Below are 11250 nucleotides of genomic sequence, written 5' to 3' on the forward strand. Positions count from 1 at the left end.
AATAGCCGTGCCGTGACAGGGTGCATGAGCAGATTATTCACTGAGAGGATAAGATGAAGCCATTGACAAAGGTGATGCCTCCAGACGATTAGCCGTGCCGTGACAGGGCATTGGATCATTTTCCCGAGAGATGACCGAAAGTAGCCATTGACAGTGGTGATGTATCACATAAAGCCAGCCATGGAACGGAGTAAGACTGATTGGATGAAGATAGCAGGAAAGCAGAGGTTCAGAGGAACGAAAAGCATCTCCATTCGCTTATCTGAAATTCCTGCCAATGAATCTACATAAGTATTTCTATCCCCACTCTATGTTTTATTTACATAATATATTGTAACCCATATGAGTCAACTTAACTGAGATTTACAAGGTGACCATAGCTTGCTTCAAGCCAACAATCTCTGTGGGATCGACCCTTACTCACGTAAGGTTTATTACTTGGACGACCCAGTACACTTGCTGGTTAGTGGTACGAGTTGTGAAAAGTGTGATTCGCAATTTGTGCTACCAGGAGGCAAACGGCCAACTCGAGCACTGCGACGGCGAAGAAGAACCAAAATACGTAGAGCCAGAGCAAAGGCATATGCTGACTCACAACTGTGACGGCGACGATGACTCAGAGGCCGAAGCAAAGGATGGCAAAGGCTAATGGAATAAAGAAGCACGAGAAGAGGCAGATCCAGGGGACATGATAGGAGGCCAAAAACATGGACCAAATTTTAGAAACAATAATTTGGGAGAAATAGGGGTTGCTAGGTTTTTTTTTTCAAATTATTGGGGGCTAAATTGATGCATACAGAAATTTTGCCACGTCAGACAACCGTTGAGGCTGCCAGATATTAATTACATGTGCCACGTCAGCTTTTCGGTGACAGAAATAGACAGAAAGGCCAACTTGAGCCAGGGCTTAAAATTTCAGGGTATAATTTGATTGAATTGGTAATTCGAGAGTTAAATTAAGTCGGAGGTCAAATTTCAGGAGTTATTTTGAATATTAACTCATTGCCGTAACCTCTTTTAAGTTGTATTTTTAACGTTTTTAATAGTCACTAAAGTTAATCAAAGAGAAACAAAAAATACATGAAAACCATACTTATGTACTGTAAAAATCACGGTGGAACCAAGCATTACAGAAGAGTAAGAAGCAAAATGGTAGAAGGAAAAAGCGATGAGGTCTGGAGGATGCCATAGCAGAACTAATATATATGGACATAAATGTGCTTAAATATATTGCTTTTCGAATATCCTAAAAATATAAGAACTTTACGGTTTATGGTTTAAGGACATATGTTAATATTACTGATGAAAAAAGATTTTATAAAAAAATAGAAGGGTAAAGTATACTTTTTGTCCCTGAAGTTTACTAAAAGTTTCAAAATTACCCCTAAGTTTCAATTTTTTTCAATTTTATCCCAGAAGTTTTCGAATTGCATCAATTTTATCCTTTAAGTTGACGCCGTTTAAATTAGTAACAGACGTTAGTGATATGGCAAAGTTTAGTGTGTGATGTGGCAAAAAAGGTGAAACCCCCAAAATACCCATGGCTGAGTAACCCCACTACCCCAGTAAACGAATTGCCTTCCTTTTTCAAACATAAGCCTTTTATCTTCCCTTTGGCACGAAGGAACACAGCCAGGGAAACAGAATCACTCGAGGAAGCTTACTGGGTGGTCAGACGACGCACCGTTTTCTTCAGTCCGCCGCGACGAGGGGCAGGGCGGCGCATGCTGGGACGCCATCGAGACTGAGGGAGGAGTCTGGGATAGCATTCAGTCATCAACAATTCAGTCTGGAGTAGCGCCATTCTGATCAAGGTTTTCGACGAGGTAGGCCACCATTCTGATCAATCTTGGTACTGCATGTTTGAACAGCTAGGATTTAGGGTTTTTCTTTATCAGTCTTGATTGCTGTTAGGGTTCTATGGCATTCAGGGATTGAGGCATTTCTGTTCAGTTTTTCTGAAAAATATAACTTTTACATGGTCTATATTTTTGAATGATTAGTTACTCTGTTCTTTGGTCTGAAAATGTTTTTATAACGGCAGGATGGATGATTTTAGTGTTAGAGTTCATCACAGGGGTAGGTTTTGTAGTGATAAAGGTAAAACTGAGTATGTTGATGGTGAGGTGACAACGGTTGACTGGTGTGACAGAGATAGATAGAGTGTTATAGAGGCTTATGATGTGGTTGGAAAACTTGGGTACATTGCTGAGAACATTGGGGAACTGTGGTATAAAGATACTGAACTAGGATTAGAAGGATTGAAGTTGTTGAAAGGTGATGAAGAAGCAATGGAAATGGCAAATATAGGAGTTGAAAAAAAGGTGGTTGATTTGTATGTTGTGCATAAGGCTTCAATCCCTGATGATTTTTGTTACGACATTGGTTATTTAGATGTTGGGGGTGGCAGCAAGGTTGTTGAGGAAGAGTGTGTGGATGCTGATAGTGGGCCAAGTGATATTAGACAGGCCCAAAATATTGAAGTAGAAGCCCAATGTGAAGGGGTGGATATGGAGGCCCAAATGCAGGGATTAGTTGATGTCCATTTAAATGCTGAAGAAGTGCTACAGAATGTTGGTGATGGGGACAATAGTGAAGAAGAGGATGACTCTGATGACCCAGATTATGAGGCTGATTCTGATCTTCATTTTAGTGATAGTGAAGATGATTATTGTGGTGATGATGGGCTGTTTGATGTTGATATAACTATTGGGGAGATGCACCAAGATATAAGAAAGTCTAAGAAAAGTAAGAGTGCTGTAGAGAAGTTAAAGAAAACTCAAAAGGTGGCTGTTGGAAAGAGAAAGAGCTCTCGTTTAAGCGATGATGAAGGTTTGAACAGTGATGAGTTGGAGGAGGTATCGAGTGAGGATGACGAAGCCAGCAAGAAGAAATTTCCCGTTCACAAGGAGTTGAAGGATATGAGCATGTATAAGTGGGAGGCTGGAACTCTCTATGCAACAAGAGAGGAGTTCAAGGAAGCTGTGACATCATATGCTGTTCATACTGGGAGAAACATAAAATTTCCAGTGGTGGACAATGTTCGGGTGAGGGCTAAGTGTGGAGATGGGTGTGAATGGTTTGCATATGCGGTGAAGATGGCCAATGAAGATAGTTGGCAGCTAAAAACTATTAATGATCATCATTCTTGTAACACTGTATTTGACATAAAAGTGATGAAGTCGAAGTGGCTGGTGAAGGTCTTCAGGAGGAAAGTAGAAGAGAATCCCAAGTTGAAGCTGGGCACCATACAAAGCAGGACCCTTAGAAAGTGGAATGTGCAAATTTCAAGAGCAAAGGCATTTCGGGCCAAGCAGATTGCACTGGTTGATATTAATGAAACGTTTAGGGAGCAGTATAGAAGACTTTAGGACTATTGCCATGAGTTGCTGCGCACGAATCCTGGTTCATCTGTGAAGCTGAAAGTCCAATTACCTCCAGCAGCCCAAACTGAGCACCCCGATACATCACTTAACTTAAGTCCACAATTTCATAGGATTTACATTTGTTTAAAGGCTTGCAAGGAGAGTTTCATGAAGTGTAGGCCTATGATAGGGCTTGATGGTTGCTTCTTGAAGACACCATATGGAGGATGGCTATTGGTTGTTATGGGGTGGGATCCGAATGACCAGATGCTACCAATCGCATATGCAGTCGTGGAGGCTGAGACAAAAGATTCATGGACGTGGTTCCTCTCAAACCTAATTGATGATATAGGAGCGGAGAAATTACTTCGTAGCACATTCATGTCTGACCAACAAAAGGTAATCTACTAACCTATATTTTAGTGTAATTAAGATTTTGCACTGTATTATAGTATATTAAGATTTTGCAGTGAATTAGTTCATCATTTGGCTTCTGAATCAAACTGTATTATGTGAGGGTAGTTCATCATTGTATTATATGAGGGTAGTTACTGTGAATTAGTTCATCATTTGGCTTCTGAATCAAACTGTATTATATGAGGGTAGTTCATCATTGTATTATATGAGGGTAGTTGAATCAAACTGTATTATGTGAGCGTAGTTCATCATTGTATTATATGAGGGTAGTTGCTGTGAATTAGTTCATCATTTGGCTTCTGAATCAAACTGTATTATGTGAGGGTAGTTCATCATTGTATTATATGAGGGTAGTTGCTGCTGTATCAAACTGTATTCATAGGAAATTTTAATTAGTCTTCATAACTATAATCATGATATTAAAATTGTACTCTGGTCTTTGCTGGTGTATTAAACATTATTTGAGCATTATATTAAAATTGTGTATTTTGCATGAACAGGGCTTGGTGCCAACTTTTGATGAACTACTTCCAGGTGTTGATCACAGATTATGTGTGAGACACCTCTATGCCAACTTCAAAAAAAAAATTCTAGGACTGAATCTTAAAAAAAGGATGTGGAGAGCTGCAAAATGCACATATCTAGCAGCATGGGAAAAGGAGTTGATGGAAATCCGAGCGATTAGTGAGGGTGCCTATTGACACTTGATAGGAATTCGTCCAAAGTATTGGACTAAATCAAGGTTTGAATTCTATCCTAAATGTGATGCACTTGTCAATAATATGCGTGAAAGCTTCAACTCTGCAATTGTTGAATCAAGGGAAAAACCTATATTGACAATGCTTGAGGATATTAGAGTTTATTTGATGAAGAGATGGGCTGAAAATAGGGTACTTATTGAGAAGTATAAGGATGATATTCTTCCTAGGATTAAGCTTAAGTTACAAAAGGAAATAGATGCTTCTAGGTGGTGGTTCCCGGTTGCTGCCGGAATTTCAAAATTTGAAGTCATAAGAGGCAGGGACAAATTTGTAGTAGATCTTCTGAAGAAAGAATGTACTTGTAGAAAGTTTCAACTGACAGGTTTACCTTGTCCACATGCAGTTAGTGCAATTAATTGTGCTAAAGATGATATTAGAAAATATGTTGCAAGCTGTTACACTAAAGCTGCTTATGTGGCTTGTTATGCCTCCATGATTAACCCTTGTAATGGACATACAATGTGGGAGAGAACTACTCATTCAGATGTGGTTCCTCCACCACACAGAGTGCCAATTGGGAGGCCTAAGAAGAAAAGAGCAAGAGGGGAGGGTGAAGAACCACAGGGCCCAAGCACTTCTAGGCTGGGGTTACAACAAAAATGCTCTCATTGTCTAAAATTGGGTCACAACAAGCGAGGCTGCCCTCTTAGAAGACCAACCGTAAGTACTTGTCTATTGGATATGGTTCCATACATAAGACTGTTTCTAATGCTGTTTACCTTTTTTTAACTGTAACTGGCTGTTTTTTGTTCATGTCCATCATAGGAAACAACTGCTGCCACATCGTCAGCCCAAAACAATAATGCTGGAACTGCTACATCATCACCATCCCAGCACAGCACTGCTAAGAAAGCTAGATCTACTGGCTCAGTGCATAAGAGGACCAGGTTGGCCAATGTTGCAGCAAGGCCTAATACCCAACCAACTGCACACAAAAAATTCCAGCCACCAAGACCAACTAGAATCCTTAGGAGCAACTCCACTTCAACTGCACAGGGACAACCCTCATCACAAGGGAGTCAAACTCAGAGTGCTCTCACAGGGTCTTAGTTGTGTCACTTCTTGTAATTGGTATTTCTTTTGAAAGCTTGAACAATGTTGGCATTTTGTATTATGACTTATGACCTATGACTCCAACTCTTTCTTTGTTGCTGAATTATTTTGCTTATCACTTATGTAATTCAGTTTTTACTTTGGTTATGACTTATGTTAATTAGAGATTATGTTGATTAACAACTTATGTTATTTTGATAATGACTAATGTGATGGATTCATTCATGCAAATTTTAATTAGATTTTGTCTTTGTCACAACAGGTTCTTAATGCCAATTTTAGTACCAAACTATTTTAATCCTTTTAGGGATACTTTTGAAACATAAATTAAACTTCAAGGACAACAACATTAACAAGTTTTCGAGTTGAGTACAGTTTTGTAACTTATTACAAACAGCCATCCTATTCTTACTTCTGCTATTCTCATCTGTCCCAAACGCATTAGTACCCTAACCTCAAATGGGTTCCATTCTTCACCCTCAAATAAACCATTAGAATCACCATAAACCAACCCAACACACCCAAAATAACAGCCACCAACAGTTTGCATTTGGCATAAACTAATTTAGCCTTCAAGGTGGAAATCTTCATCTTCAACCTTGCAACCTCAGCCTCTTCTATCTCTGCAACTCCATCCGCCCATGAAAAAAAAGTGCACTCCTTCCCAATCTGCAACATAAACACAAAAAAAAAGAAATTGAAGAAACTCAGGAAGACATCAAAAATAAGAAAGCACTCAAACTTACATCAAAGTATACACAGCCCCAAAATCTCCGGCCGAGATTTTCTGGTGTCTTCGACCATCTCAGTACAGGGGGTTCACCACAGTTGCATGTCAGCGTTCGTCGTCGCCGACTACTTTTTTGTGATGATACAGAGCCTTGGGAAGCCATTCCTTCGGGTTTCTTATTCTTACAGAGAATGAAGAAGAAGATGCAGTCGTAAACGAAGAATTTAATTTTAGGGTTTCATGATGGGATTTTTACCTATTTCATTTTTGTAATATAAATTTTTAAAAACAAAAATTAAAAATTATTTAAAAAAACATTTTAGAAATGAGTCACACACATAGTTGCCACATGGAACTCCTTGATTGCCACGTCATTAACGTCTGTTAGTAATTTCAACGCTGTTAACGTTCAGAGATAAAATTGATGCAATTCGAAAACTTCTGGGATAAAATTGAAACAATAGGGGTAATTTTGAAACTTTTAGTAAATTTCAGGGACAAAAAGTATACTTTACCCAAAATAGAAAATTTAAATATTCAAGCCATTTCATATGCATTTATTAAAATAAAAATGTTTGAAAACTTCTAATAATAATCTTAACATATGTATCTAAAAACCTAAAATATACAAGTGACTTGATCATTCACATGTTTAAGGGTTGTTGCCTGCTTTGTCCATTGTATCCGTCATATGGTTTGGTGCTAGACTTTCTCTTCACGACAACAATCCAGGTGATCACCTCCAACAATAACGCGACTGCACCCAATGAAGCAATCACTACAATGTAAGTTGATTTCCATTTCCTTTCAGGATTCAAGATGTCAAAGCCCCTGAATATGTTGATAATGCCCAGGATGATTATAGTGTATCCAAAGCTGTGGTGATAGATATTCCAAAAGTATCTATATTTATGATCCTTCTTTGGCCTTATGAACAATGCGAACATCTGCAAGTCCAGACAGATAGAAAGGGGAAGAAATAGAATAATTAACTGTTACAAAATAGTTAAAATTGCCAAAACTTCAATCTCTAATTTCCATAAAGTGTATGCAGCCCAAAAGCATCCACATTTTGACGTGTGAACACATCATTTTCTCTGTGTTATCCCATAAATCACTTTTTTGGTACAAATTTTTTATTCAATTATTTTTTAATGCACAAAAAAAAACATAGGACTAGATTAAAAGAACATTGGAAAACATTTTACCTGTATAGTGGCAAGACAAAAGAGGGTAATTCCAATATTGCGATGAACACTGTAGACAACCCCTGCTGATTCGCTTCCAAGTTTAAGACCAGTTGCCCAGCCAGCAACACCAATTGCATAAGCAGATACCTGGCAGCCAGTATGAAGATAGAACCAAGCTGGATCTGCGGATGGGAACGTTCTCATATACCTTGCTATCACTGCTCCAAGGGGAAACAGGACACCCCAACTCACAGAGTTCAGCACTCCATGAATCTATCATTCAACATAAACCATCGATTAAAATTCTCTTAAAACAAGTAAGCAATCATTTTTTAATTAAGTAAGCTGCCACTTGACAACCACCGGGACAAACATGTGTGTTGGTTCAATTGATTCCATGAAACATAAGTGAAAAGCATTGCTCGATTTAACCAACAATCTAAAATCTAAATCCAATGAAACTATTTCATTTACCGTAGAGGTTCCTCAATTCATCCAAAAACTAATAGCGCATAAACAAAACGAAAAACTCTAACTGAACATCAAAAACCCAAAGAAAAAGTAACCCAGTGAACAGGCAAACTCGACCGAGTATACATACAAAACACTCACTGTATTTTTTCCTTTTAAGTTTATTTGGTTTTATATAAGATCAGAAAAACTAATCCATAACTCAAAACACCACAACCCCAAACGAAATGAAATACTAAAAATCATATTTTTAAAACACAAGCTAAATCCAAATTCTTAAGGGGATTATTTTAAAAAATAAAGAGCACACACCTAATTTATGAAATCAAAAAAAATTACCATAAAACTAAACACCCACAATTTTAAACGAAACTGAAAAAATAACATAAATAACTAATACCGTCATCTAACACCCGTTTTCTGACCCAAAAGGATAACTAGAAAATAAAACCCTCCACAGTAACAATAAAATAAAATTGAGCTAAATCACAAAAACTAGAAATAAAATAAACGGTAATCCACCCGAGGCATTTGTGCCTCCCAAAGATCACAAAAGAAGTTTGATAAATTTGAATTGGTCTCTCAAATATCAAAAAGGTTTCACAAATATTTTGTCAAAAACTCAAGTTTTCTGGTGATAAACTAAAACAATGTGTACTCTAAAACAACATGAAACTCACATTCTTCTTCTTGGTTCTAGAGTCCACTGCACGACCACTAACATTCTGGTCTCCAATCAAGTTGAGCGTCCCCTTGGAATTGAGATTCTCCGGAGCGAAGTCGTGCTTGTCAAATCTCCCAGCGGTGACGGAGGGCCCCACCTGCCACACCTGGTTCAAGGTGGTAGCCTTCTCTGGCACCTTCATGTTTGCGAAGATCATTATGGCTCCTTCACTCTCCTCACCCTTCAAGCCCCATACTTCGAACGACAGCTTCCCTGGGACCATCTCACTGTACGACTTGATGTCGAGGGTCTTGACCGTTACGGCTCCGTTATTGCCATCCTTATAGGCCACCAGTGCCTGTGCCCCCGCCATGCCCAACCCGGTCGGGTTTATGGCCCACGAGATCCAGCCGCCCGGATGTGGCGGGGACCCAACGAAGGCGACAGAGAGGGAGGAGTTGGTAGCGTTGTGGGTCCAATGAAGGAAAGTGGTGAGATGTGGGAGGTCCATGCAGTTGGAGTATAGCTTGTTGCTGTTGCTGCCGTCGGTTAGCTTGTGGTTGGTGCATGTGTCAGCGGAGGAAGTGCTGGCGAATAGTGTGGTGAAGAGGAGGAAGATCAGGGGACAGGTAAGCGGTGGTCGCAACGGTGGTGACGCCATTGTAGGTCGTTATAGTGAAGAGGGAAGAAGAAGACAAGCGGAGAAAGAGGGAAAAAAGGAGAGCGCGTTGAGCGTATGTCTTTGTGTTTGGGTAATGGGTTGCGTTAGAGAGAGACACAGAGAGACACAGAGTGAGTTGGTGGACGTGAGGCCTAAATTCAAGGGAAACCGAACAAGATTGGAGCTTAAATTATGGACTTGATGATACTTTTTTTTATCTTTAAAAGGATAAACTATTAAAATGATACCAGGAACGTTACATTTTGACCAAAATAATCGTTAAAGATATGAACAATAAATATTATGTTTTTATAAGTGAAAAAAAATTATTGTGTTTAATAAATAATTTATTTATTTGATCTGAATTTTTTTTATCACATTTGAACAACTATTTAAAATATGAAAAAAAATTAGAGCAAAATTCAGTACCTAAAATTTTATTTTATTTTGTTTGAAAAAAAGTGGCCATTCATAATAACAAAATTTTTTAAACAAATTTACTTGACATAAACTAACTAAATTTTAAATATGAAAAAATTTTATTTTTCTAAAAATTTTTTAAACAATTATATTAAAATTTGATTTCTAAAATCTTTATTTAGAATACATATTTAATATTTAGTAATTTTTGTCGCTTTTTAAATATTGTAGAAGCTTATTTGTTATTCTTATCTTTTGAATTATTTCTGTTAATAATATAAACTTTCGAATATCATTTTAATAAATGATTCTTTAAAATACAATGAGAATAACAAAAATATCATTTTTAAATAACTGACAAACAACTTTAATATTTGATTCGAATATTTATGCAAATATTTAGATAACTATTTAGTATTAGCTCCATTATATCTCAGAATGTATTTTGATAATAATAAATTTAAATATACTTTAGTAATTTCTTTAATGTGTTATTTAATGTTTGCTCAATTGTGATAATCTACCAAAAAAATTTTTTCTAAAATAATGAAAGCAAATTTGGTAACTTCTAAATTTGAGAAAGTCGAAATATCAACGTATATAATCTTAGAAGCTAAGCTGAGTGTGCTGACCTCTTTAGAAGCTTGGTAGTGGGCGTAGACATCGGTTAGAAATTTTTCACACAAAAATAATTCTGTTGGTAGTATAGTTCCCAATCGACAAACAACACTCAACCAAAGTTTGTAATCAAAAGATGTCACAATTCTAAACCAATATAAACGGAAGTTTTAATTCTCGGGTCGTCTCCCAAGGACTAGTGATCAATGAGTGTGCAATTTCGATTGTGAAGGCAACAAGATTTTCAATGAAGATATAAACAATTAAAGGAATAAAAGAACACTCAAAATTGCAAGTAATGAACTTATAAAGGAATTAAAGAACTAGCTCTGTAATATGAACAAGTAAGCTATGAAAGTGATTGATGTATGTATGTATGTGTGTGATTCAAGGCATAAATGGAATCTTGGCTTGGGATGAGGTAGGGATCCTTTCCTTATTAGAACCACAACTATGACAATTATAATGGTTTAATCTTACTTAGTTAACTCTTACATTGAAGAGTAGATCAAGTGAGCATAGTTGTTCTTAATCAACAAATCCTAACTCACTAGATAATTGCCTTAGCAACAAGTTAGTGTTAGTGGAAATAAGAACAATTAACAATCCAAAAATTATCACTAAATGTTGGACATTCCAACTCTAGGAACCCAATTGCTCATTTTCCCAAAGCCAAGAGGTGGAAATTTAATCCATAATCAAAATTGACATTTTCACAAACACTTGGTGGGCATAAACACTAAACATGGAAAAATTGAGAAGATGCTTGAAACTATGAGTAACAAATGATCAAAATCAACAATAGCAACTCAACCAAGCATATAATAATCATCAATCATCAAAATCATTAACAAGAAATCAAAATTGCAAAAAGTGTATATATTAACATTATAAATTTAA

At 37.1% G+C, this 11250-nt stretch overlaps 2 protein-coding genes and 1 pseudogene across 2 annotated transcripts; 1 reads left to right on the top strand and 2 right to left on the bottom strand.

Moving 5' to 3' along the window:
- The first annotated feature begins 2045 nt into the window (after positions 1 to 2045).
- On the top strand, positions 2046 to 3776 carry LOC148580828 (uncharacterized; annotated as a pseudogene).
- A 2261-nt stretch (positions 3777 to 6037) lies between these two features.
- On the bottom strand, positions 6038 to 6489 carry LOC107620717 (uncharacterized). The gene is made up of 2 exons (XM_016322842.3): positions 6343 to 6489; positions 6038 to 6265 (listed from the first exon to the last, which is right to left on the bottom strand). The coding sequence occupies exons 1-2, from the start codon at positions 6487 to 6489 to the stop codon at positions 6038 to 6040; spliced, it is 375 nt and encodes a 124-aa protein (XP_016178328.1).
- A 365-nt stretch (positions 6490 to 6854) lies between these two features.
- On the bottom strand, positions 6855 to 9593 carry LOC107624307 (cytochrome b561 and DOMON domain-containing protein At4g12980). The gene is made up of 3 exons (XM_016326803.3): positions 8668 to 9593; positions 7535 to 7789; positions 6855 to 7273 (listed from the first exon to the last, which is right to left on the bottom strand). The coding sequence occupies exons 1-3, from the start codon at positions 9310 to 9312 to the stop codon at positions 6971 to 6973; spliced, it is 1203 nt and encodes a 400-aa protein (XP_016182289.1). The 5' UTR covers positions 9313 to 9593; the 3' UTR covers positions 6855 to 6970.
- Between the last annotated feature and the right edge of the window lie 1657 nt (positions 9594 to 11250).

The sequence above is a fragment of the Arachis ipaensis genome, chromosome B10, assembly GCF_059453495.1.
Source record: "Arachis ipaensis isolate K30076 ecotype BB chromosome B10, ASM5945349v1, whole genome shotgun sequence".
Taxonomy (NCBI): domain Eukaryota; kingdom Viridiplantae; phylum Streptophyta; class Magnoliopsida; order Fabales; family Fabaceae; genus Arachis; species Arachis ipaensis.

Bases quoted from the DNA above. Each gene is read 5' to 3' on its own strand.
- LOC107624307 (XM_016326803.3), bottom strand. From the start codon at position 9,312: ATGGCGTCACCACCGTTGCGACCACCGCTTACCTGTCCCCTGATCTTC. The intron at 7,790-8,667 runs GTGAGTTTCATG...GTTGAATGATAG, and splicing joins CTAGAACCAAGAAGAAGAAT to ATTCATGGAGTGCTGAACTC. The intron at 7,274-7,534 runs GTAAAATGTTTT...CTGGACTTGCAG, and splicing joins TTTGTCTTGCCACTATACAG to ATGTTCGCATTGTTCATAAG.
- LOC107620717 (XM_016322842.3), bottom strand. From the start codon at position 6,489: ATGGCTTCCCAAGGCTCTGTATCATCACAAAAAAGTAGTCGGCGACGA. The intron at 6,266-6,342 runs GTAAGTTTGAGT...TTTATGTTGCAG, and splicing joins GGGGCTGTGTATACTTTGAT to ATTGGGAAGGAGTGCACTTT.